The 26670-nt window shown below is 48.3% G+C and overlaps 2 protein-coding genes across 5 annotated transcripts in view; one reads left to right on the plus strand and one right to left on the minus strand.

The window, feature by feature from the left end:
- Nucleotides 1–19076, plus strand: part of LOC130150658 (alpha-2-macroglobulin-like) — a 39949-nt gene extending 20873 nt beyond the window's left edge. Inside the window, exons 17-36 of one of the 3 annotated variants that reach the window (XM_056341805.1) lie at nucleotides 223–322; nucleotides 1741–1867; nucleotides 2151–2379; nucleotides 3453–3579; nucleotides 4172–4293; nucleotides 6887–6938; nucleotides 7479–7562; nucleotides 7691–7867; nucleotides 8739–8823; nucleotides 9332–9488; nucleotides 9777–9851; nucleotides 10862–11027; nucleotides 12000–12223; nucleotides 12798–13016; nucleotides 13316–13443; nucleotides 13809–13899; nucleotides 14681–14749; nucleotides 15143–15245; nucleotides 16001–16042; nucleotides 17800–19076. In XM_056341805.1, coding sequence (XP_056197780.1) covers nucleotides 223–322; nucleotides 1741–1867; nucleotides 2151–2379; nucleotides 3453–3579; nucleotides 4172–4293; nucleotides 6887–6938; nucleotides 7479–7562; nucleotides 7691–7867; nucleotides 8739–8823; nucleotides 9332–9488; nucleotides 9777–9851; nucleotides 10862–11027; nucleotides 12000–12223; nucleotides 12798–13016; nucleotides 13316–13443; nucleotides 13809–13899; nucleotides 14681–14749; nucleotides 15143–15245; nucleotides 16001–16042; nucleotides 17800–17825 — 2403 coding nt within the window. In that variant the 3' untranslated portion in view covers nucleotides 17826–19076. The remainder of the gene's footprint in view (nucleotides 1–222; nucleotides 323–1740; nucleotides 1868–2150; nucleotides 2380–3452; nucleotides 3580–4171; nucleotides 4294–6886; nucleotides 6939–7478; nucleotides 7563–7690; nucleotides 7868–8738; nucleotides 8824–9331; nucleotides 9489–9776; nucleotides 9852–10861; nucleotides 11028–11999; nucleotides 12224–12797; nucleotides 13017–13315; nucleotides 13444–13808; nucleotides 13900–14680; nucleotides 14750–15142; nucleotides 15246–16000; nucleotides 16043–17799) is intronic. The other 2 variants (XM_056341806.1, XM_056341807.1) reach the window with 2 other exon arrangements.
- Nucleotides 19077–21958: 2882 nt separating this feature from the next.
- Nucleotides 21959–26670, minus strand: part of A2M (alpha-2-macroglobulin) — a 30842-nt gene continuing 26130 nt past the window's right edge. Inside the window, exons 30-36 of one of the 2 annotated variants that reach the window (XM_056341803.1) lie at nucleotides 26217–26435; nucleotides 25790–25917; nucleotides 25338–25428; nucleotides 24488–24556; nucleotides 23992–24094; nucleotides 23204–23245; nucleotides 21959–22194 (exon numbers count right to left, since the gene is read on the minus strand). In XM_056341803.1, the coding sequence (XP_056197778.1) occupies nucleotides 22181–22194; nucleotides 23204–23245; nucleotides 23992–24094; nucleotides 24488–24556; nucleotides 25338–25428; nucleotides 25790–25917; nucleotides 26217–26435 (666 nt within the window). In that variant the 3' untranslated portion in view covers nucleotides 21959–22180. Of the gene's footprint in view, nucleotides 22195–22248; nucleotides 22432–23203; nucleotides 23246–23991; nucleotides 24095–24487; nucleotides 24557–25337; nucleotides 25429–25789; nucleotides 25918–26216; nucleotides 26436–26670 lie in introns of those variants that run through there. The other variant, XM_056341804.1, reaches the window with a different exon arrangement.

The following is a 26670-nucleotide window of genomic DNA, read 5'->3' on the forward strand; positions in this document are numbered from 1 at the left end:
GCTTTCCATCCATCTGATCATGCCAGGACTTAGCCTTAGGATGTGTAACATGATAAAGCCTCAACATCTGGGTTGAACGAGTCTCTCTGGCATTTATATACAAGCCTTTGTTATTCTGATGGATACCAGACTTAAGTGCATCTATTCCTGACATAGTAAAAATAGTTCATTTTCAAAAATGTGTTTGCATATCTTTTGTTCTTCTTTCTCTTTGTTTACTAGGAATTGGGCTTAAAAGTCTTCACTAGCAGCAAGATCCATAAGCCTGAAATCTGCCAGCATTACCCAGGACACATGATGGAAAGGAGTTACAGTGGTTCTAGTACCTTCTTCATTTTACCTCCCACACAGCTACCTAAAATTTACCAATCTGCTTCATTCCTGCCCTCTACTTCTTTTAACATTAATTACACCAGGCAGATCATACTCTGTTCAGATATGCTGCCCTAATTCAGGATCACTCCCTTCTGGACTTAGTCCTGAAATATGAAACTGATCCACCTCTGCCCGCTCATCCCCAGCTGGACAGATGTGCCTGGCTGGAACTGTGAGCTCAGTGACTCCGGTGCCAGCCCCTACTGCAGCCATCCTGTAGGCACTGTAACAGTCCGCCAGCACAAAGTACTGGTTTTTTTCCATCAGATCTGAGTCCAGCTATGGAAACCTAAAAAAGGAGTCTCTACTTCTAGGTAGTCACATTGTAGCGATAACTAGAGGAACAACTAGGGAAAAAGTGGGCCAAGACAAATGAGAAGGTGGTACAATTCTGTGGGTAGAAGTTTTACCACTGAGGGCTGAGAAATTTGGTTCTGTTCCCAGCTTTCCCACTCACATAACTGTGAGAGGCTGGATAGGTCATTTCACTTCTCTGCAATTTCAGTGACTGTGAAGATAAAATAATTATATTTTTTTAAAAATTCTGAATAGTTCTGAGATTAGAAAGGCTAGATAGCACACCCTCACCTGTATCACTTCCAGACACTGACTTTCTGGTGCAGTATCCCAACTCCTATTAAAAAATTGATTTGTGAACTGGCGATAGGTTTTGATCTGGTGATAGCTTCTAGCCTTCTATTCATAACAGATAAGATCTTTGGTTTGAAATCCATGGTTTGTCTTCAGAGCATGTCCTGAGACAGCTGGCTGCTTTGAGAAGATGTAAAGTCTTCTAAGGCTGATGGAAAGCCTTTCGTAAGGCACAACACCATGCAACCCTCTGAGAAAGTATCTCCCTGTTTTGGAACAGTTTATTTGCCAATGGCCAGAGTTGTAATGATCCATATTCATCTCAAAAAATTCTTAGATAGAGGAGGGGAGGGCCAAGTGTGGCTACTGTTTCAGGTCATGTATAAACACAATCAATTCCTCAACCAAATTTAATAAACTATGTGCAACTGTAACATCTGAAGGCAGTAAATTCCACATTTGACTCTATTGCAACAGAAATGTACCCTCAATATGGCTCTTTTGGCACTGCTGCATTTGCTGGCAGTGGGGGAAGAATGCCCAACCCCGTCCGATCTCTGTAAGAAGAGCAGCAACATTAGGAAAAATGAAATGTCGAGATGACAACAGAGAAAAACATTTGTTTCCAGTGACCAAGGTTTCAATGCTGTTCTTTCAAGTTCAAAACTTTTTTAGCTAAGAATAACCACTACCTGGAAGGAAAGTATCCTCCTGATTTAGGATGGAGTCTGAAATATCTTTTTCTTTCTTCCTGTCCTTGAACAAATTTTCTAGTCACTGCATGGAATCTGCTTGAAGATGTGGACTATGAAATAACGGACCACATTGTTGCTGGCAATCCTGTGGAGACGGTCCGGAAGTACTTCCCTGAGACATGGATCTGGGACATAGTTTCAGTGAAGTAAGTGTTTATATGAATATAGAGTGTGGCCCCTGGGGCAAAACCTTGGAAGATATTTAAGCCTCAATGGAAGTATCGGTATTTCAGTGGCAGGTATTTCAGGTAGACAGAAGGATTTTTCAAGTTCACTAAGTATAGGATGCTTTGGGGGAACATGCAAAAGCCAGTGCCTATATCCCAGCTGGTCAGGAATTTGCTGTCAGCAGGTGTTGTTCAGCAGGCTGAGAAAAACATAGGTGATGACCAGAATATAACTGAAATCTTTTTCTTCGTCCCTCACTAGCTCTGAGGGAAATGCTGATCTAGATGTGACCATCCCTGACACCATCACCGAGTGGAAAGCCAATGCATTCTGCACTTCGGCAGACACAGGCTTTGGCTTGTCCCCAACAGTGTCCCTCAGAGCCTTCCAGCCCTTCTTTGTAGAGCTCACCATGCCCTACTCTGTAGTGCGTGGTGAGTCCTTCACACTGAAAGCCACCGTATTCAACTACCTGTCCGCCTGCATCAGGGTAAGAGACATTCACAATTTTGCTTAGTCTGACAGCTTAGGGAAGACTGCAATGGGCCACTTATAAATGGTTTCCCAAGCCATATAACTGATCTCTGACTATAATTCCATATAGGTGTATATATGTAGAAATTATTGTGTATTTAATGAAGAGGGAATATGGTTTTCTGACCAAGTTTTGAAAACTGCATTTGATTCAGAACCTAAAGCTCTGCTGCTGAGGCCCCCAGCCTTGTCATCACAGATTTATGTCATTGTCCTATAGAAATATAAAACTTGGGTTATCCACAGGCCACAGCATCATTGCATACTCACATGGAAACTCCAGGTTCAGCAGGGTGGATAGTTGCATTCAGCCTTTAGTCTCATCTCATCTAAATATCTCACAAAGTACCATGCCAGATTCGCTGGAATACCCAGACTTCCTGTGATTTGTTGCATCTCCCCCTAAGACACTGAGCAGAGCTCTACAGCTTCACTATTCTTATCTGCATTGCTTTACCAACAAAAAAAAAGACAAGAGAGAATCACCTTTGCTCAGTTTTTTATAAATACAGATTTTTATTCTAAAAGGAATGAAGCTGGAACAAGGCACTGATCCAGCCATTCCAACACACTCTCATTTATTTCCCTGTCTTTCCTGTTTTATTTGCTATTTTCAGGTTCTTTATTCCACTCTCCCTTGTTCCCTCATTAGCTTTCTCACTACTAGTGTTTTACCCCTTCACCTGACTAATCATGAGGGAGGTCTTCAATTCATGGCAAAGTTTGTAGTCACTGCTTTGTCTTTACTCACACAACTGGTCCATGCTGTTTTCCCAGAATCTATTTCCTTTCCAAAGATACACATACTGTTCTCTACACCTATCTCCCCAATCTCTTACAATTGAACACACCTCAGTCTTTTCCCATTTTATTGCCCAGTTTTTGCTCTTTTTGCTCTGCAATATCCATAAGGTCCTCAGTCCCACAGTCCCACCAGCTCCACTACCCAATCCCATGTACTGCACTGTATCCAGTAACCCCAGCTTCTCTGCAGTTCCCACCTTCACAACACCTCTGTACAACCGGCAGGTCACCGTGTCTCTGGCTGAATCTACTCATTTCCTGGCCACACCAGTAGAGAAGCAGGAAGAATCCTACTGTGTCTGCATGAATGGAAGGAAAACCGTGGCTTGGGCAGTAACACCAAGATCTCTAGGTAAGAGGCCAGACAAGGGAATACTGGGATCAGGTATCCGCAGATGATATTAGATCTTTGGTGTGAGGAGCTAGGTGACTCCAAACCTGTCTGGAAGGATCTTGTCTATGCCAGAAGTGAGAAGTCCAGCCCTGAGGTTGAGATGCTACACTGGGATGCAGTTTCCAGGTCCTAAACAAAATGTTATGGGCCATTGTATTCTTAACATTTGGACAGAAATCACAAATTCCCTCAATGCATGCCAAGCATCAGACATTCTTGTTGTGGAGCTGTGAATGTCTTAGCTTAATGTGGGTATCTGAAATATTTTAATCAAAGCTTGCTTTCTCTGAAGCCTCCCAGAACAAGACTGATTTACAAGACCTACCCCTTCACTACTCTTCTTGCTGATAGACTAACACCTGCTAGGGTGGCCAGCACAAAGGAGATGGCTTGGAAGGCTGCAGCTGGATCAAGATAAAACATTGTCCCAAGTTTAGTTCTCCTTTTGCAAAAGCTTCTCTGTAATGCACCAGAGAGTGCCCATCACAAACAGAAACCCACATTTCCCTGGTGCTGCTTGGCAGGGCTGGCTGACCCCTGTTCCCTCCAGGGCAGGTGGAGTTATCGGTGAGCACTGAGGCGCTGCAGAACCAGCAGCCCTGCGGGAACGCTGTGGTGGAGACCCCTGAGAAAGGGCGGAAGGACACAGTCATCAGACAGCTGCTGGTGGAGGTATGTGGGCTACTGAGTTTAGTGGCACAGAAAGTAGTAATAATTCCATGCTACGCAGCAACGGTTGCAGTATGACAAAGGTTTTCTGTTTTAGCCAAGATAGCAGTTTGCATGAGTCTTATTCTGCACATTTTCATAAAGAAGCATTGATAAATCTCACACGGGCCAATAGAGCCATCATTTGTAATGCTGCCAATTCAGAGTAAAAGCAGGGTGTTACATTACATAGTGGGACAGAAATAATAAGGCAGGCAATAATGACAGGTTTGTCCCAGACACATCATCTGGGAGATAAATGAAAATTCCTTCATTTTACCTATAATAAATCACAGGGATAGGCTGTAAATGGAAGACTTGCCAGAAACCTTATGCATCCCCTCCAGCACATGGGTAGTGCTCTGGAATATGAAACAGTCACCACAATCTACAAATATTTCCAAACAAAACTACCATCATTGTTTTGAATTTTTTTTATTACACTTCTAAGATTGTTCAAACAGTATGAACTAACTTCTTATTTTTGCATTCTTTTGTAGTTTTTTTCTTAAGCAGTGTTTTGCAATGATAAAACCACAGCTTTTCCCATGACAAATCGCCAGTCATAAAATTAATCCACAGCATAAGACTCCTTGTGATATTAATAGCAAACAAAGCACACAGCAAAACTAGCTTGTTGTATAGTGAAATCTGTATAATAGTACGTGTCATAATACTGTCAATCCTATGAACAGGATTGGAAGGAATAAGGACAGGAAGGAATAACCGTATTTTACAAAATTAAGTCAGGAGTAATGAATAACGTTGCAAATCCTCCCTACATTGCAGACATTCCAATTTTCAATAAGGCAGAGCTACAATTCATGTAATATGTAGCTTCAGAAAATGTTTTGCCAACCTGACTGCAATGATGGAGCAACAATCCTATCTCTTAGGCCTCTTTTTTTTTATTATTATTGTTTCACTTACTTAAAATTAATTAAAATGTATAGCACATGTTGTGTATCAGGGGATGAATAACTTTAATATTTCAGGAAAATTTCCTAATTTCCTATATGTCTGCAGGAAAAAGAGTGTTTATTTTGTTCTTTGAAGATACTGGAAGCTCAGAACTGTAAAGTCTTTTCTCCCAGGTGGCAGGGGAGTGAAAATAACTGAGTGAGCACTAAAATTACTTCTGTCGGGGTGTCTGAGAGATTACTGGTCTTATCCTGTTGTTGTAATGAGGTAATTAATCTACAGCAAGCCCTGACTGGATAGAGTGGGAGATTAGCATTCAAGGCTGAACAATTAATTAGCAGGGGGGGGATACAGTGTAACTTGCTTGGGGTGGATCTGCATTGTTCCAGGCACATGGATGTCAATATCCCTTGCAGCAGGCGGTGCATCCCGGAGAGAGAGAAGGGACCAGTGCCCCGGGGGCATCCCCTCACCCCTCGGGAAACCAAGCCTTGCTGAGAGCTAGTTAAGCAACGGGATGATTTTTCAGCCAGGAATTTCTCATCTGGAAAGGAAAAATCTTTCAAATAGTTACAATTTGTATGTTTTAATTTCCTGTTGAACTGTTCAAAATCAAATAAAACAATGGATTTCTCATTTAGTTGCATTTCAGAATAACATGCTGAAATGAACGAGAAGATGCCTTTTCAAACAGAAGCATTTAGCTCTGTCATGGTTTATCCTCAAAGCTTTTTTCCTTTTTCTTTTTTTTTTTTCCCTACTCTTTTAATCTTCCTCCGTCTTTCCATAGTGAAGAATGAGAGACAATATATTTTAACTGTGTGGGAAAGTGAAGTTTACATTGTTTACACGCTGAAAAAAAAAAATCAGCTGGCAAAAGCTGGGAGTCAGTAATGAAGCAAAGGGAACCCTCCTATACGGAAGTTAAAAAGTTGATGCAGAGATATCACTGAAAAAAAACCCGCTCTGACAATATATAGTGTCTAGTATTTATGCAGAATGTTTTCAACCAACTCAACAGAAAATAGGGCTTCTTTTCTGACTTCAAAAATTAGGCTTGAAGTTTTTGAAACAGAAGAATACAATCACCAGTCGACTGTGGCAGGTATTGAAATTTTGGGTGTTGTAACATGTCACTTGTTGGGTGCATTGGAGTTCTCTAGTTGCCACCTGTCAAAGCTCTTACATACATATCCTACTGGTGTCCCAGGCGCTCAGCTGTCATCACAGTTCAAATAATCCTGCTAGACTGGGCCAGGGTGGGCAGCATCTTGGAAGACAGAGCCCTGCGGCTCTATTAGCACTGTCGGTAACATCATCTTGTGTGTTATCTGCATCACAACCTGTAAAGCTGCAGAGCCTTTCTTGGTAGTAAGAAAGAAAATAACATGTATTACATTTCATACTTGTAATTAGCCAGAATGTTACAGTCCTCAATTACTCTCAGTTTAGCACATGGAAAAAAACTTTGTAAGCAATTTCTAAAGACTTTTCAGTATAATGAGGTTACTACCACAGGACAACTTATATGTATTCAATTTTCTTAGTCTCTTTTAGTTTCCCTCTTGACATTTCTTCCTTTTTTGTTGTTGTTGTGTCTCATTTTTTGCTTTTTTTCCTTGCCTTCTTCCCCAAGCCGGAAGGGATTGAGATGGAAACTACCTACAACTCTGTGCTCTGTGCACCTGGTAAGGGCCTTTTGCTTTCTAACACTTCCTTTGCTGAGGTAGAGACAAAAGGCCAAGGGAGAAGACAAGGTTTGTGAATGCTCCGCTCTGAAAAGAAACGTGTAGGGATCTGATAAAACTGGACAAACTAGATGTATGTCCAACTGATAGTTAAATCAATTCCTCCTAAAGGAGAAGAGCTGAGGCTGTAATACTTCTTGCAATTACAGGGGCAGAAGCATATCTCTTAGGAACTGAGGCTGATCAGGTCCCTGAGGGAAAGAATATCTGGGATTTAATGGAGTTGTCTCTAATATCTTTCGTTCAATGGGTGTAAAGTCATAAACTGGACTCTGCAGTAAGCCAGGTCCACCCACCAAAGCAGAGAAGCCCAGAAAAATAGGCTGGAAATCGTATTTGTCAGTCAAGGCCAGCTGATGAATGCATATGTTGAAGTCGGGAAACCCCTGTGTTAGGGATGGTGTCTCACCCTCCTAGCTGCTACCCATGCATGTAGATATATATGGAATTGTAACCAAAATGATCTGATTTTTATCCTAGAAAAGTCAGTATCAGAGCCAGTCTCCCTGGTTCTCCCAGAGACTGTGGTTGATGGCTCAGCCAGAGCATATTTCTCAGTACTAGGTAAGTGGAGCATTCTTAAAGTGTCACATGCTATTTTGAAACACTTCCGTGTTTCTTCAGGCTGTGCTCAGTCTGCTGGCAAGCCCTGAACTGTACTAATTCACACTGGAAATTTTCCCATTACCCAGGTGACATCATGGGCACTGCCATGCAGAACCTGCACCAGCTCCTGCAGATGCCGTTTGGCTGTGGGGAGCAGAACATGGTCCTGTTTGCACCCAACATCTACGTCCTGGACTACCTGAACAAGACAGGGCAGCTGAGTGAGGAGGTCAAATCCAAGGCCATCGGATACTTAGTGAGCGGTGAGCTGGGACATGGCTTTTGCTTCTCTGTTCATTCCTTCCCTTGGCAACTGGATAAGGATGCTACTGGCCACTGGCATGTATGATCTGGGAGAGGCTGTCCTAGTGCATTCTCTGGAAAGGAACATGATACTGTGGTAGGTCAGGTGTATATAATGCAGTATCTATATGCAGGGTGAAAGAGAACAGCATCCAAACAGGAACTTAGAAAAAGTCCAGGACTGGCAATAACTCAGGAGTTTTCCCTATAAGAAAAAGGGATATATGAAATCCATAAATCAGACTGTAACTATTAATCATGACAGCTGCTTATGTAGATCTGAGATCCTCCTTAGGATTAAGATTTAGAAAGTGTCACTTGCCTTTGTCTAGGCCAGAATTTTAACACACTAGTTAGGACATGTTGCAAACAGAACACTTGTACATATGGACACAGTGGGTATCTGCTGACTAACGGACTGGGTTTACTCTGTTATTTCACAGAAAAATTGCACTTCCCCCAGTGGAAGTTACCCTCTTTTCTAAATCCCTATCTACTGTGGGATCACTTTTGTAATTCAGCTCCCTGGGAACTGTTCTCCCATTTCTCTCAAGTCTGGGATACTTTTACCTCTCCTCATCAAGTCTAGGGCAGAGAGCAGCAATGACCACAGATAACCAGTTTCCAGGTGTTTTAGGAAAGAGGAAGAGCACAAGAATGGAGGTACTCAATGCTGTGAGTTTGCCTGAACTTCCACTGAAACACTGAGCAGTGTAGCTCCCACTTGTGCCATTGTAGGGGGGACCCTGCACCCCGTGTCTGCTACATTTCCTTTGCATGGCTCCTTGAAAAGTAGTGACAGCTAAAATATTCTTCCACTCTCCATTTCAGGGTATCAAAGGCAATTGAAGTACAAACACTGGGATGGTTCTTATAGCACCTTTGGGCCCCGTTATGGGCAAGTTGGAAATACCTGGTAAGATTTCAGTAACACTGGCTTCTCATTTCTGCTTGTCATGGTCTTCCTTTCCTCAGTGTTCTCTAGTTCTTGGTCATTGTGGAGGTTGAAATGGAGGTGAAGATGAAATTATAATCATGACATTATAGAATAATCATGTGGGATGATGGAGCAGGATGCTAAGGGAGATGCCATTTAGGTCCGCAACACTGCACTGATAGCTACTTACCTCCCCTGACACCCTTCTTCAGCAAAAGTGAGGGTGACTTGCACAGTGCTAGTTCTTGTTAGCAGAAGAAGCTGATGAATCCCGAGTGCCATTGCCCACCTCCTTGTAGCCCTCAGGGCTATGAATGGCAGGCTCCATTTAGCATTGTCCCTGTGTCACTGAGTCACTAAGCTAGATCACAGTTTCCAACCAGCCCACTGTGATCAAGTCCAGAACAGCGATGTCCGCATGAACCCAATGACCTCTCATGGATACAAGGCCTGCTCAGGATGTTTCAGTTCCCTCTGTCACTTTCAGGCTCACGGCCTTTGTCCTCAAGTCCTTTGCCCAGGCCCGGCCTCACATCTTCATAGATGAGAAGCACATCCAGGATGCTTTGGTCTGGCTCACCCAAAAGCAGAAAGAGAACGGCTGTTTCCGCAGTTCTGGGACACTCCTGAACAATGCCATGAAGGTAACATGTTTGCCTGGTTGGCTCCATTTGGGCTTTGTCGGGCTGGAACTCAACCATAAGTAACTCTGGAACCAGCACGGATATTTCAGACCTTGGGGTTGGGGAGGAAGGGGGAGTTATATATACGAGCTATCACAGAAGCAGGGAGAAGCAAACAGCATCTTCTGAAGCACTTACCATGAGAAGGAAGCTAGAAAGAATTTGTCCCTGCAGGACATAGATATGTAGCACAGGGAGAATCCAGTAGTGCTGTGTGGGATCAATGTCTACTTTTGTGATTCCCTGCAGGGTGGAGTGAATGATGAAATCACGCTGACAGCCTACATCATTATTGCATTGCTGGAGATTCCTCTGCCTGTAACTGTATGTGTCTGCACCCCAACCCAAGCCATAGATGGTACTAACTTGACCTAATAGTGCCAGGTCCCTTTACATTTAGAAAGAACAAATCCTGTCTGAATATCCTATCCATTCAAACCTAGACTGGAATAACACTTTTCCTCCATTTTTCTCCCCTGTCCAATCCTGTCTCCCATATACACATTTCACTTAATATTTTTCTGAGTTCTTTCATGGAGAATCATGCCTTTGCTTCTACAAAAGAGTACATCTTGAATCAACAATGAGTTAAGTAATAGTTGAATCTCTGAAATGAGCCAGATAGGTTTTTCTACACCCACAAAAATCTCCTTTTGTTTGTTGGAATAGTACATTCCTATTGAACCACTTCTATGGTCTTATTGAGTTGGCACAAGAGCACGGGTCTCTGAAAAAAGGTGGCACACTCAGGGATTTGTTCTCATTTTCTCTGCCTCTTCTACATTGTTTTATGCAAAATCCCCATCCTTAATGCTTGGGGGATAAGGTATAGGTATAGGGAATATCATAAATGGTAGTCTGTGAAAAGCCTGAGGCCACTTTAAAGCAATGTAGGTTTGGTCATTCTGACCCCTAAGACTGTGATCCCCTCCCTGTGAGACAAGCTTGTGGCACAGGTAGAACTGGGGTGTGAATTGCAGCAGAAGGACTGCTGAGCCAGGATGGTTGCCAAACTGCTGTAAACCCTCTGCTCCAAATGTGGTAGGCACTATTTTCTGTTGGAAGTTTTTACCTGTACAGTAAGAACCAGCAAAAGGAATTATTTTTTCAGTAGTGTGACATGGATGACATTAACTCTACCGGGAGAGTATGGATGCCCATTCTTTCCATGAGGTATTGGACCTGAAGGGAAAGAGATACAAAATGGTACAATCTTTTCCAGACAGGGGAGTCGCAATGTCAAAGGTCCATAGCCACCATCCAATTCCTGTTCTTCTAAGATGAACCACAATATGCGCTCTGTCTCCTCCAGCTCAGTCTGTCTCTCCTTCCAGCACTCAGTGGTGCGTAATGCTCTCTTCTGCCTGGAAACAGCAGCAGATGAGAAAGAAAACCACGTGTACACCAAGGCTCTGATGGCATATGCCTTCTCCCTGGCAGGCAAGGAGGACAAGCGGAAGGCATTGCTTGGCTCACTTGAAAAGGAAGCTGTGAAAAAGGGTGAGTGCTCCAGGCGGGACATCTCTTTCACTGGCATAAGATCTTCCCTTGAGAAAAAAATGCCTTTGGCTGGTGGGGCAATGGCTGTAGGAACTGGCTTGTGTGGGTAGGGAAAGGTGGAGGGAGAGGAAAGACTTGTGCAAAGGGGTTGCATTTTTGAGAGCTCCCTCTCAGTGCCCAGTCCTACTTCTGTGCTCCAAGGGAGTTCATCAGGAAGCACCAGGCACCATCCCCACCAGTGCTGCACTAAAGGATAGCTCTGCTAGCATCTCTCCTCAGTCAGCTCCTCTTGCCGCACCACGCACTGCTTAGCAAAGGCTTAGCCATGTTTATGGCCACTCCTTCCTCCAGTGCATGTGCTCAACAGAGAACAAAGCTGACCGTGCACGGCACAAGACATGATAGATCAGAGATGAGCTGGTTGTGTTGAGAGAGAAAACAAACATGCACCTCATTTTGGAGGCCTTAGCATAAGTACTAAGTCTTGCAGGAAATCACGTAATGACTCGGAAGCGCCCTGCCAGAGTCAGGCGGGACAGTGGGTTTGCCCGAGCATTGGGTAGCAGGGTTGTGAAGGAAGAATGGCCAGCACCTTTTGCCTTCTCTGCCTGCAGGTTGACTGTCAAGCCCTGGTCACATTCTTTGGGTCATTTTGCCTCACAGAGCTTGTCACTGCCCAATGCCGGCAGCTTGACTCAACAAGGGAAGCAGTGCCAGCCTGGTGCTCTGCTGGTGCTCAAGCCCATGAATGTCTGTGTGAATCTGGAGTCTAGGACAAAGCGGTCTCAGCGGTCTCAGACTAGTCGCAGCAAGCAGAGAGCTGTCTAACACTTCCCATTTCATCCCACATGACAGATGCGTCCTGGAGGCTCCGTCCTCCCAGCTGGCCTGGCAGCAGACTAAGGACTCCCTTGCAATAATTACTACTAACTGCTTGTTGTCTTGTCTCCATGCTCCCTGCCTCCTGGAAAGATGGGTCTGTTCATTGGCAGCGGCCTGGGAAAGAGCCAGAGGTTGATCTCCCGTACTATCGCCACCGAGCTCCCTCTGCCGAAGTGGAGATGACAGCCTACGTGCTGCTTGCTCACCTCACCACGCAGCCAGCACCTTCCCAGGAGGAGCTGTCATTCGCATCTCTCATTGCAAAGTGGATCAGCGGTCAACAGAACCCCAACGGAGGCTTCTCCTCCACCCAGGTGAGCCGCTTCCCTCCTGCGACCTCACACATCAACGTCAGAAGACGAGAAGTGCCGGAGACCCAGGTGGGAGCACAGTAAGGTTTGCCAGGGCAGGGGCTGTAGCCCTGCGGTATTTACCATGGTTGCCACGTCCCCAAGAGGCTAGAGGCCAGTATCTCAGGTAACGCTTCTGGAAATGACGGATGCTTTGATTAATGACCTGGTTTTCCTGACACAGTGGGGCAGGACAGTAGGGACACAAGGGACGTGTGTCTGTGCCACTGGAGAGGGCTCCCACTGCAGTGCGTCGGTGCCCGTGAAGTTGCTGCTTCACCCTGTGGCAAGGGAGTGAAGGCTCCGCAGTGCTCCGTGCCAGGGAGCTGGGGGAACATGCAGCTGCTGTGCAGAGGACACAGGAAGGGAACGGGAATGCCCCAAAGCTGCTCTTCTCCTCTGTCCTTTCTACTTAAAACTGGAGAAAGTGAAGAATGGAGGGGAGGGTGCCTGATGACAGCAAAGGGCAGGCTGTGGGAGGACAGGCTGTGGAAAGGCTGACTGCATCCCCCTGGGAGCTGGGACCCGTCTCTTTCAGGACACAGTGGTGGCTCTCCAAGCCTTGTCCCTGTACGGAGCCGTCACCTATGCCAAGAGCGGAGCGGCCTCCAAAGTGACCCTGCGATCTGGAGGGGACTTTCAACAGGACTTCCAAGTGGATCCCACAAACCGGCTGCTGCTCCAGCGTGTGCCCCTGCCCCAGGTGCCAGGGGAGTACAGCACCGAGGTGTCTGGCGAAGGATGCGTCTACCTGCAGGTGAGGGGGATGGGGGCAGGTGCCATCCTAGGAGGGGAGCGCCTCACCAGGCAGCAGCCAGGGAGAGGGCAGAGGGGCAAGAGAGAGGGGAGAAGTGGGAGGGAATGCTCTGGGAGAGGGAAGAGGGCAAGGAGAGTAGAGATGGAGAAATCGTGGGAGGGAAAGAGGGAAGGATCTGCACCGTGGAGGTGTTGTGAGAAAGGGTGAAGTGGGGAGCCTGGATGGGGAGAGGACGGTCTCTCTCACACGGTGAGCATGCAGGCACACACGCTCACACAGAGCCGCTGGCTTTCCTCTAGACAAGCCTGAGGTACAATGTGCAGCCCACGCAGGAGGATGCACCCTTCACGCTTCATGTGTACACAACCCCAGAGACATGTGCGGACTCCAAAGCTCACAAGGTCTTTGACATAGGCATAAATGTCAGGTGAGTCTGTGTTTGGGTCTGAGCCTTCCTGAGACGCCATGGCAGCTGAGTTCTGGTGAGCTGGTTTGGAAGGCCTGGAGAAGCAGTGCAACCCTTTGAAAAGTGGGCAGGGAGCAGCTGGGCTGGGAGGAGAGACTGTGGAGGAAGGACATGTCCTGCAGTGGTGGAGCTGTGTGGGCAGCCAGGGGCTGGGCAAGGGAGAGGCTGCGTAGGTGACTAGGAGACCCCGGCATAGCTGGAGAAGAAGGTGCTGGACCGCTAGGACGTGGTGGGTGCCGAGTGTTACAGAAAAGTTGGAAATGCCCCCAGCAGTGCCCCCCACTTTGGCTTGAGGTGCACTGAATCTTTGTTGCTTGGTTCCTCAGTTACACCGGGGAGCGCAATGGCTCCAACATGGTGATTGTTGATGTGAAGATGCTGTCAGGATTCATCCCTGTGAAGTCTTCCGTGAGGAAGGTAGGATGCTGTTTGTCAAACAAGCTACATCCAGCTGCTTATATTCAAGACACCTTCCAAGTGTCTATAGCAAACCAGAGGGCTTCAGGGTTGGAATGAGCTTGATCTCGCCACTGTCATCTGCCTATTTGCCTTGTACAGTGCTCTCTTTTCAGACCTGCCTTAAGGCCAGCACAAGGGGAGACAATATGATGAATCTAGGAAAAATAGATTAAGTAACTTTTTCTTTGGACTGATGGTGCGCCCTTTTATCACTGTGTTCCAGTAGCTCCCTAGAAGCACTGTTTGCATAGGACATTCAAAAGTAGTGCTGTTTTATTTTTCCCTCTGCTGATCTGACAACACCTTATAGCATTGTAACTGTTTAGGTCTTGGGTCACTATTTGACATGCTACACAGGTGCATGGTTGGGAAAATAAGGGCAATCATACGACACTGCAGAACTAGCAAGTCAGAAGGCATGGATTTTCATAGAATTGTTTCATCACTGCTTGAAGCAGTGCTCAGTCCCTGCTGAGTTAGGCTGTACTTTGTCAGCCAGGATGGTGAAGGGAAGGTCTGGGGACTGTGAAATCTAGCAGCACACCAAAGAGGCAGTTCCATGCTGCTCACTTAGTTCCCTGAGTACCCTGAGCAGCACACCAAAGAGAGAGTTCCATGCTGCTCACTTAGTTCCCTGAGTACCCTGGTGTCTCATCCACAGTACATCCCATCTGTAGGGCTGTGCAAGGGGCACAGGGACACCAAACTCAATGGTAAAATCTTGGTCTTCTTTCTCCAGCTGGAAAGCCACCGCATTATTGAACGCACAGAGCTGAGTACCAACCATGTCCTTGTATATCTGGAAAAGGTGAGTTTCCACCTAGGGTGAGGACGGGTCAGAAATACAGGCTTTGGGACATACGGTGACATGGGGGAAAAGACCGGGGACTCAAAACTACCACAGCTCTGCAAAGAATAGGACTGAATCTCATACTGACTCTTGCTGACCTTTCAGACTTACTGGTACTTTCCTCCCAGCCCTCAGCAGGCTTTCCTCCGACCCCACAGACAGATCATGCCCCGACCCCCCCACCAGCCAGAGCCTCCCCCAGCGTGGGGAAAGGCCCCAGGGTTCCCCCTTGCCCCTCAGCCAGGCCTGCAGCCCCCGCGCCCCCCAGGCCCAGCACGGGGGCAGGGGAGAGCGAGGGAGCCCGGGGCAGTGCGGGGCTGCCCCTCAGCCTCCACCGCTTCCCTTCCCCAGCTGGGCAGCGAGACCCTCAGCTTCTCCTTCGCGGTGGAGCGGGACATCCCCGTGCAGGGCCTGAAGCCAGCTCAGGTGAAGGTCTATGACTACTATGAGACAGGTGAGTGTGGGGCTGGGGGTGCCCGTGGGACCGAGGGTGGGCAGTGGGCTGCGTGAAGGGGCACGGGAGCTGTGGGGACCCGCAGCTGTCCCTGGCCCGGGCCATCTCCCGTCCCCCCCATGCGAACATGGAGATGGTGAGCAGGTCTGGGTGGTGGTGACTCTGCGGGGATCCCTGCGTGGCTGCTCCTCACAGCAGAGCTGCTGTGCAGCCGTCCATCCTCCCCGGGGAGAGGGTGGAGGAAGCCAAACCCCCAGCCCTCCCACCGTGGTGCCTCCAAGGCCGGCCCTGCCTCCACAGAGAGGAGCCATCCCATGGGGCAGAGCTGCAGGTGCCGGGGGTCCCGTGTTCAGGTCTGGCCCCAGAGCACAGCCGTGCCCTTGCTCCCAGCCAGTCCTGCTGCTCCTTGTGCCTCTGCTGTCCTGGATGCTGCTCCAGGGTGGCGGTGACCCAGTTGTCCCCACCCCACCCCAGGGTGTGCTGGGAGAAGGTGCCTGAGCAGCCCTTGGGCACGCTGGAGTGGAGACCTGATGGGGCTGCCAGCGCCGGGTGGCTCTGCCTTGCTGGGTGGCCTCTGGCCGTGGCAGTGGCTGGGGCTCCCTCCCACCCAGCTGGGATCTCTGGGGGCAAAGCTGGGGGTGGTGGCGGCAGCCTGCCGTGTGGCCTGGGAGGAGCATCTCTCTGGCACCCATCCCTCTACCAGGGCATCAAGGGGCTCTGACAGCCCGCTCTCTCCCTTCCATTCTGTTTTCCAGACGAATTTGCCACACAGGAGTACAGCGCTCCCTGCGCCACAGGTAGGGTGCTGAAAGTGCTTCCCTTTGCAGTTCTCTACACCTTTTTCATTGTATTTCTGTTCTTCCAGCCAGTGCTTCTGTCTTTCTGCTCAAGTTTGCATGAGTTTGGCACAACTCACAAGCACAGATTTTGTATACAAAACTGAGAGCACAAAAGGCACAATGTTGTTGTACCATTCAAAATCTACCATCCCTGAATTCTCACAGTGGTTTCCATAGTCCAGTTCTCCTGACCTGAATGAAATTTGTGTCCCGATTGTTCTGTTGCTGCCCCCTGGACTTTTTCTTTGATTTCAAGTTTCTTATATAATGCTTATTGTCTCAGATTTCAGGTAAACTCTGGTCCTTCCTGAGAGCTCCAGATAGTGTAGCTGTGGGATCATGCTGAGGGGACTTGGTTCTTTCAAAGCACCCAGGACATTCCTCCCCCAAAACACTCCATCTGAAGCAACAGAGCAAATTAAGACCATGAAAAGATAACCCATAAAGAAGCATGTCATGGTCTGACCTACCATGAGGCAGGTATTCCTCATGACACTAGGCAGCCAGCCCTCAGTCTTGGTTTGGAGTCTGAGCTGGAAGGACAGAGAGGTTATGATCTTTGGGGGATTCTCTGCAGTACAAGACCACATGTGCTTGGCTTTGTGTTTGGAGCACAGGTAATGTAGGAGCTTCTGTGGAAGGCCCTGACCAAGGATACTTCTTTTGTCCTGTGTGGAGTCTTCCAATATGAAGATTAGCATAAGTGACTTCCCATCAGCTGCCCTGTTTCAGGTGTTTGGAATATGGAGGCTTCTGGGAAGCACTGAGACCCTAGGAACTGTTTTTTCACAAGGCATGACTGTGGCATCTGAGAGCAGAGAAAAAGTGATTTGGACTTGGGAAAAGCAAAAGCTTTATCTCTTCCTGGTATTAAACAGTGAGATTTATGTCCTTTTGTTTTCTTATCTGATGTCTTGGAAAAGAGCCTGAACTCCCACACTTTCACTCCATACTCTTTGCTAACCTGGACTGTGTCCGTAGGTACAGGCTGTGTTCTGCTGATTCTGGGCCTACAGCCTCCCTTCCTGGAAAAACATGAGTTGTAAGACAGACACTGAGTGGATGGTAAAGCATTTCCAAAGTGTATATTGGTGTGGTCTGGTTATCCAGTCTGAGGCTAGTGGGGAGACTTTAGATTTTAGGCTATTCTTCCCCATGTCTGTTAAAAGGCAGAGTTTTTCTCTTCCTTGGAAAGGATGGTGGGAAGTTGCTAGTTAAGAGGTCCATCCACTGGTCTAGGTGTCCAAAGGTGGTCTGCACTGACTTAAAAGGATGATAGCAGTTGCAAAGCAGAAAGCTTCCATCCTTGCCCTGAATAGTACTGGTGCAGCAGATCCCTTCTACTCTCTGCAGAGAAATAAATACACTTTAAGAGCATCTCATTGCTGCAGTAAACATTCTTGTTGCCTGTTTGCACTGTGCTCCTGTGTCCATCCCAGCTGTGACAAATCCCACTCTGCTTATCTCTTCCAGTGGGTCAGAAAGAGTCTCAGCCCTCTCTCAATCTCACATAGCTTTGAAGGTGACATGAGTGTTGAGTGCTATGGATGACCCTCAGCTCTGGTCAAACAGCAGCTCACTCTCCTGTACTCTGCTTCACACACAACTTGGCTTCCCAAACTCACATTTTGCTCACTCTGTCTCTCAGCCTGAAAGAGGGAACTGGCATATCTCTCTTAACTCCTCTACCTTCTCATCTTCTTCCATTCTTGCAGAGGAAGTAGACCAGGACAATGCATGAAGAACACTCCCAGTTGCTGGAACTTCCCTGCCTAGCTACCATCACCACCATCTATGGACTGACAGATAAATAGTGCCTGCAAGGAATAGGAAATGAACTTTACAAATAAATTAACTGTACTCACGAATGGGTTTTGAACAGTTTATTCCCAATTCTGTTTTTTCCTGCTCAGCCTCCAGTCACAGCTTTAATCTCCCTGGATTCTTATGTCGAAGAACATCTCATCCAGACATGCCTTTGTGCAGGAATAAGGACGAAAAGTGAGGAATATTTTTTTAAAAAAGAAGACAGAATGATTTAAGTTGGGGTCAGCCTTTCTAATGTAGCCCTCTCAGTGTTATGTACTCTGGACTTGTGATCTGAGACCCTATCTAATCAACAAAGGACAGGTACTTCTTGAGAACAATTTCTCTCCCCTGGCTTAGAAACCATAACCTTGATTGAACTGGTCCCTGCAGGTGCCTGTCCATGTCTCCCACTGGTAAGCAGCCTAGATTGTTAGCTAATGTTACATGAAATTCAGCCTCTGTGATGTGCCCCTTAGACTTCCCTTCCAGGACTGTTTCTTGTTTGTAGAAGAGTGGAAGGAGATAGACGGTATGTCCTCTTCTAAGATTAGAGTGTGCATGGAGGGGTAGGAGGGATGTGTGCATGCATTATGCCTTCAGCTGCTAATTTATAATGGCCGGTTCTCCAGCTGAAGCTTGAGCCTTCTTATGGAAACTTCCATATCTTGTGCCTGCTGCTTCTGGACATTCCCAAGGAGAAGCTCATGACATTTGCCAGTAACTTAACTACCTAAGTCTAGTTTAAATGGCAAATGTATTTAAATCATAGACTTGCTTTGATCAAACTCTCTATAATCCTCTTACATATCTCTAGGAATGTTCTTTTCTTGGTTTTGTCCCATTAATTTCTGGTTTAAACTTTTGAATGACAGAAAGATCTCATGTGACTTTATTCTCATGAAATGCTTATTGTTAGGCATCATGGCTTATTGTTTATCCAAAGTATGCACAGCTATTTGTTCCATCCAGTTTTTTTAGTGTGCCTATCCCAACAGCATTACTGAGAACAAATAAAGTTCATCATCTTTTTTGCTAGATATTAATATTGTGACACCTTGTCTCCTGTGGTGTTTGGCATTTACTCACTCAAGACCTTCTTGACACTTCATATTCAGAGAAGTCTATGGAATGAACTGTCTTCAGTGAAAGCTGAGCAAAATTTCTAATAAACCATGAATACTAATTGCATTTTGTCTTGATTTAGAAATAGTAAAACCGCCTAATTTCCTGCTATAAGGGAATTACTTTTCCAAGGTCTCAAAGCAACATAGTTTTTAGTTGCTGAATTAAACTGTTTTGACTTTAGACCATTGTGATTTGCCTTTGAAGCATAACATGCATGCTCCTTGGGGATGGAAATTCAATATTCAGACATTCCTGTACTTCTTTAAGGTAGCCTTGTTGAAGTTTCTTATGTGGTATGCCCTGGAGGACCTGCAAGTACGTGATTGACGATTCACAGCCTAGTCAAGTAGAGAGATGTAGAAGCCAGCCAGGGAGCCCCAAAAGACAAGTGTTATGGCTGCCCATGGGCAACAGTTAGATGATGTCTAATTTATAAGGCAGCAGCAAAACATTAACTGTTTCCATGGTCGAAAGCCATTATCGAAATTTTGTGAATTGAACATACTCCAGTGATTTTACAGACTTCTGAATTATCATGATGATCACTTTGTTGCATTTGAGGCAGAAGAGATCCAACACCATAACCATGTACATAACATGTAGAGTACTCACCAGAAAGTAAATGAAAATGAAGGAGCTGTTAGCACCCACCTACAGCCCACTGTAAAGGAGGGTCTGTATTTGCAGACCTGGGTCTGTATGTACAAGTTTGCAGACCTGGCACTTTTGAACTGGTTGCCCCTAACTAACAGTGGGACCGTGTCTCTCTGGCACAGTCAGTCTCTCATGACCCCATAGCAGGGGAACAGCTATGAAAGGGGCCAGAGTAAACTGCTTTCCTCACACAGTGAGGAATTGTAGCTCATGAAGGGGAAAGAGGGTCTTGAGACACCTACATGGACAACGATGATGCAAAGAGCTTCAGTGTCACTGAAACAAATAAAAGTTCTTTGCTGCAGCAGTGAATTATTCTTTTGACAACCTGGGTCTGTGTACATGAAAGGAGCTGTGTGAGGGACTCCTATAGGTGTGTTTGCTTATGCTTACATTGGCAGGATCAAAGGCACCTCTGCACACAGAACCATGTAAATAAAATACGCAGGGTGCCATATGACCTACTGAGCTAAGGCTGATTGCCTCTCCATCCCTGGGAGAGATCTAGACTAGAGACAATATGATCATTTGGAAAACTGACATGTGAAAAGTTTAACCCAAACTACCCGATGGGAATCCAGGGCATCCCCTCTGAATTCTGCTGAAACACTGTAAGCCTAGTTGTGAAGGAGAAAAAAATCCAAACCACTTTAAAACATTACTAATAGAAAAACCCAAAAGAGACCTACAGGCCTCCACTGAGAGGGAGAGGATAAAGTTCTCATGAAAAACGCGAGTGGTTTGGCTCATAAGGTGGTTCTTGGTTGAAATTCTATGATTGTCCTGAGTGCCGTCACATGGCACATACAGGACAACCCAGTGGTGTTCAGGGTCAGTCAGCATGGGTTTATGAAAGGCAGGTCCTGCTTCGTTAACCTGATCTCCTTCTATGACAAGGTGACCTGCTTAGTGGACAAGGGAAAGGCTGTGAGTGTTGTTTACCTAGACTTTAGAAAGGCCTTTGACACTATCTCCCACAGCATTCTCCTGGAGAAACTGGCTGCTCATGGCTCAGATGGATGTACTGTTCGCTGGTTAAAAAACTGGCCGATGGCCAGGCCCAAAGAGTTGGGGTGGATGGAGTTACATCCAGTTGGTGACCGGTCACCAGTGGTGTTCCCCAGGGCTCAGTACTGGGGCCAGTTCTGTCTAACATCTTTATTAATGATCTGGACAAGGGGATCGAGTGCACCCGCAGGAAATTTCCAGACAATGCCAAGTTGGAGGGGGGAGTTCTGATCTGCTTGAGGGTAGGAAGGCTCTGCAGAGAGATCTGGACAGACTGGATCAATGGGCCAAGGCCAATTGTATGAGGTTCAACAAGGAGAAATGCCAGGTCCTGCACTTGGGTCACAACAACCCCATGAAACACTACAGGCTTGGGGAAGAGTGACTGGAAAGCTGCCTGGGGGAAAAGGACCTGGCGGTGTTGGTTAACAGCCAGCTGAACATGAGCCGGCAGTGTGCCCAGGTGGCCAAGAAGGCCAATAGTGTCCTGGCCTGTATCTGAGACAGTGTGGCCAGCAGGACCAGGGAGGTGATCTTCTCCCTGTACTCAGCACTGGTGAGGCCACACCTTGAATACCGTGTTCAGTTTTGGGCCCCTCACTACAAGAAAGACCTTGAGGTGCTGGAGCGTGTCCAGAGAAGGGCGACGAAGCTGGTGAAGGGTCTAGAGCACAAGTCTTATGAGAAGCGCTGAGGGAACTGGGGTTGTTTAGCCTGGAGAGAAGGAGGCTCAGGGGGGACCTTATTGCTCTCTACAATACCCAAAAGGAGGTTGTAGGCAGGTGAGTGTTGGTCTCTCCTCCCAAGTAACAAGCAATAGGACAAGAGGAAATGGCTTCAAGTTGTACCAGGGGAGGTTTAGATTGGGTGTTATGAAAAATTTCTTCATCAAAAGGGTTGCCAAGCACTGGAACAGGCTGCCTAGTGAGGTGGTGGAATCACCATCTTTGGAGATGTTTAAAGACATGTAGATGCAGTGCTTAGGGATATGGCTTAGTGGTAGACTCGGCAGTGCTAAGTGGATGGTTGGACTCTATGATCTTGAAGGTCTTTTCCAACCTAAACAATTCTACCATTCTATGAATGACACTGTTAAGTTCCCAGTCCCTCTCTGATTTCACTTCAACTGTTTAGAAACAAGCAATATCTTCACCAACAGAATGGGAAAGTTCACAGGTCTTCCCTTCACTTCTATCTGGCTTGCCATGAAAGATCAGATTGGACAGGCTCACACTGTCCTTCCAGCTCATGGCAGTGAGTTCACAGTGAGATCAAAGGCAATGTGCGATCAGAGGTTTATGTTCAAGGATTATCTTGCAGAAAACACTCGCTTTTAGAGGCAGGGAGCCAAGCTTCCAGCGTGTAATGGATCAGGTAGGATTTCCTCTCCTCCTGGAGACAAACCTCCTCACTGCCAAAAGCTGTCTGCTTTCTGGTATTCCTGAGGAGCTGCCAAACACCACCTTGCCATGGATGGCTCTGGATTTAAATCTCAGGCCATCACGGAGTCTGAGCTGTGGATGGAGGGAGACACAAGACACAGTACCAAAAATAAGGCCAGAGTCATCTGATGAGAATCAAGACTTAATTTATTTATAGTTTTACTTTCTTTTTGCTGTTGAGGTGTCCTTCTCTAACATTTCAGTAGCCCCCCCTCAACAAGAAGATCTTCTAGGGGCAGAGACACGCGAGCTGATCCAGCAAGGCCCAGACAAGATGTGCTCTTCAGACATTTCCCTGTTCAGCCTTGGCTGGAGGTGGGAAAAAGACAGAGAGAGGCAAGTGTCCTGGTGAAGCAGTGTCCAGAGCCCTGGACATCTTCTCTGTGTTCTGGTGGTTATGTGAGTTAAAGCCCTGTTAAAACTTGGGAAACTGCTTCACCTAAAAATACCCAGTTGCAGGCACATAACAGAATGGGAATGGCTGGACATGTTCAAGATATCCATGCTACAAAGAGGGGAAGGGAGGCAGATTCATACTGGAGATACATGAGCTACCCTAGTACACATTCTCTCTCAGCACCTGGACTTCCCAAAGAAAGGCAAAAAGCAGCCCAGGGCAGAATTTGAAAGGTCCCCACCTAAGACGTGAGTAACATCAAAACTTCACCAAGATGCATGTAGCCTTCTGTGGCTGCAGCATTGCAAATGTGGCCCTGAAAAGGGCAGAGACACGAAAGGCTGAGTGTGGTATTCAGTCCCAAGGGGATTTCAGTGTTGTTTGTACAATGTGACACACGGACAGAGGTAAAGACAAGTGTCTCTGTGTGAGTGAAGGCAGTGACGCTGGGATTGCCCTTCTCAGTGAACCAAAACGAAAGCTGCGTCCGATCGGACACAGGACATCAGGTGGCCTTGCCCTTCCCCGCTGCACCGAGGCGTGCCTACAGACTGCAACGGACCATGGAGATGAAAGCTGAGAAGATACACAGGCTGAGGAGACCCAAGGTCTGCAATGACTCTCATTGGAGACAACCTGCAATAGCCCATGCTGCAACATCTCAGTTATTCCTGTGCACCCTACCTGTGGCGCAGGGAGCGCTGTACTCCTGTGTGGCAAATTCGTCTGGAAAACAGAATGGAAGGGAGAGAGCGGGCTGTCAGAGCCCCTTGATGCCCTGGTAGAGGGATGGGTGCCAGAGAGATGCTCCTCCCAGGCCACACGGCAGGCTGCCGCCACCACCCCCAGCTTTGCCCCCAGAGATCCCAGCTGGGTGGGAGGGAGCCCCAGCCACTGCCACGGCCAGAGGCCACACAGCAAGGCAGAGCCACCCGGCGCTGGCAGCCCCATCAGGTCTCCACTCCAGCGTGCCCAAGGGCTGCTCAGGCACCTTCTCCCAGCACACCCTGGGGTGGGGTGGGGACAACTGGGTCACCGCCACCCTGGAGCAGCATCCAGGACAGCAGAGGCACAAGGAGCAGCAGGACTGGCTGGGAGCAAGGGCACGGCTGTGCTCTGGGGCCAGACCTGAACACGGGACCCCCCGGCACCTGCAGCTCTGCCCCATGGGATGGCTCCTCTCTGTGGCGAGGCAGGGCCGGCCTCGGAGGCACCACGGTGGGAGGGCTGGGGGTTTGGCTTCCCCGGGGAGGATGGACGGCTGCACAGCAGCTCTGCTGTGAGGAGCAGCCACGCAGGGATCCCCGCAGAGTCACCACCACCCAGACCTGCTCACCATCTCCATGTTCGCATGGGGGGGACGGGAGATGGCCCGGGCCAGGGACAGCTGCGGGTCCCCACAGCTCCCGTGCCCCTTCACGCAGCCCACTGCCCACCCTCGGTCCCACGGGCACCCCCAGCCCCACACTCACCTGTCTCATAGTAGTCATAGACCTTCACCTGAGCTGGCTTCAGGCCCTGCACGGGGATGTCCCGCTCCACCGTGAAGGAGAAGCTGAGGGTCTCGCTGCCCAGCTGGGGAAGGGAAGCGGTGGAGGCTGAGGGGCAGCCCCGCACTGCCCCGGGCTCCCTCGCTCTCCCCTGCCCCCGTGCTGGGCCTGGGGGGCGCGGGGGCTGCAGGCCTGGCTGAGGGGCAAGGGGGAACCCTGGGGCCTTTCCCCACGCTGGGGGAGGCTCTGGCTGGTGGGGGGGTCGGGGCATGATCTGTCTGTGGGGTCGGAGGAAAGCCTGCTGAGGGCTGGGAGGAAAGTACCAGTAAGTCTGAAAGGTCAGCAAGAGTCAGTATGAGATTCAGTCCTATTCTTTGCAGAGCTGTGGTAGTTTTGAGTCCCCGGTCTTTTCCCCCATGTCACCGTATGTCCCAAAGCCTGTATTTCTGACCCGTCCTCACCCTAGGTGGAAACTCACCTTTTCCAGATATACAAGGACATGGTTGGTACTCAGCTCTGTGCGTTCAATAATGCGGTGGCTTTCCAGCTGGAGAAAGAAGACCAAGATTTTACCATTGAGTTTGGTGTCCCTGTGCCCCTTGCACAGCCCTACAGATGGGATGTACTGTGGATGAGACACCAGGGTACTCAGGGAACTAAGTGAGCAGCATGGAACTCTCTCTTTGGTGTGCTGCTCAGGGTACTCAGGGAACTAAGTGAGCAGCATGGAACTGCCTCTTTGGTGTGCTGCTAGATATCACAGTCCCCAGACCTTCCCTTCACCATCCTGGCTGACAAAGTACAGCCTAACTCAGCAGGGACTGAGCACTGCTTCAAGCAGTGATGAAACAATTCTATGAAAATCCATGCCTTCTGACTTGCTAGTTCTGCAGTGTCGTATGATTGCCCTTATTTTCCCAACCATGCACCTGTGTAGCATGTCAAATAGTGACCCAAGACCTAAACAGTTACAATGCTATAAAGTGTTGTCAGATCAGCAGAGGGAAAAATAAAACAGCACTACTTTTGAATGTCCTATGCAAACAGTGCTTCTAGGGAGCTACTGGAACACAGTGATAAAAGGGCGCACCATCAGTCCAAAGAAAAAGTTACTTAATCTATTTTTCCTAGATTCATCATATTGTCTCCCCTTGTGCTGGCCTTAAGGCAGGTCTGAAAAGAGAACACTGTACAAGGCAAATAGGCAGATGACAGTGGCGAGATCAAGCTCATTCCAACCCTGAAGCCCTCTGGTTTGCTATAGACACTTGGAAGGTGTCTTGAATATAAGCAGCTGGATGTAGCTTGTTTGACAAACAGCATCCTACCTTCCTCACGGAAGACTTCACAGGGATGAATCCTGACAGCATCTTCACATCAACAATCACCATGTTGGAGCCATTGCGCTCCCCGGTGTAACTGAGGAACCAAGCAACAAAGATTCAGTGCACCTCAAGCCAAAGTGGGGGGCACTGCTGGGGGCATTTCCAACTTTTCTGTAACACTCGGCACCCACCACGTCCTAGCGGTCCAGCACCTTCTTCTCCAGCTATGCCGGGGTCTCCTAGTCACCTACGCAGCCTCTCCCTTGCCCAGCCCCTGGCTGCCCACACAGCTCCACCACTGCAGGACATGTCCTTCCTCCACAGTCTCTCCTCCCAGCCCAGCTGCTCCCTGCCCACTTTTCAAAGGGTTGCACTGCTTCTCCAGGCCTTCCAAACCAGCTCACCAGAACTCAGCTGCCATGGCGTCTCAGGAAGGCTCAGACCCACAGACTCACCTGACATTTATGCCTATGTCAAAGACCTTGTGAGCTTTGGAGTCCGCACATGTCTCTGGGGTTGTGTACACATGAAGCGTGAAGGGTGCATCCTCCTGCGTGGGCTGCACATTGTACCTCAGGCTTGTCTAGAGGAAAGCCAGCGGCTCTGTGTGAGCGTGTGTGCCTGCATGCTCACCGTGTGAGAGAGACCGTCCTCTCCCCATCCAGGCTCCCCACTTCACCCTTTCTCACAACACCTCCACGGTGCAGATCCTTCCCTCTTTCCCTCCCACGATTTCTCCATCTCTACTCTCCTTGCCCTCTTCCCTCTCCCAGAGCATTCCCTCCCACTTCTCCCCTCTCTCTTGCCCCTCTGCCCTCTCCCTGGCTGCTGCCTGGTGAGGCGCTCCCCTCCTAGGATGGCACCTGCCCCCATCCCCCTCACCTGCAGGTAGACGCATCCTTCGCCAGACACCTCGGTGCTGTACTCCCCTGGCACCTGGGGCAGGGGCACACGCTGGAGCAGCAGCCGGTTTGTGGGATCCACTTGGAAGTCCTGTTGAAAGTCCCCTCCAGATCGCAGGGTCACTTTGGAGGCCGCTCCGCTCTTGGCATAGGTGACGGCTCCGTACAGGGACAAGGCTTGGAGAGCCACCACTGTGTCCTGAAAGAGACGGGTCCCAGCTCCCAGGGGGATGCAGTCAGCCTTTCCACAGCCTGTCCTCCCACAGCCTGCCCTTTGCTGTCATCAGGCACCCTCCCCTCCATTCTTCACTTTCTCCAGTTTTAAGTAGAAAGGACAGAGGAGAAGAGCAGCTTTGGGGCATTCCCGTTCCCTTCCTGTGTCCTCTGCACAGCAGCTGCATGTTCCCCCAGCTCCCTGGCACGGAGCACTGCGG

This window comes from Falco biarmicus, chromosome 5 (assembly GCF_023638135.1).
Source record: "Falco biarmicus isolate bFalBia1 chromosome 5, bFalBia1.pri, whole genome shotgun sequence".
Lineage (NCBI taxonomy): Eukaryota > Metazoa > Chordata > Aves > Falconiformes > Falconidae > Falco > Falco biarmicus.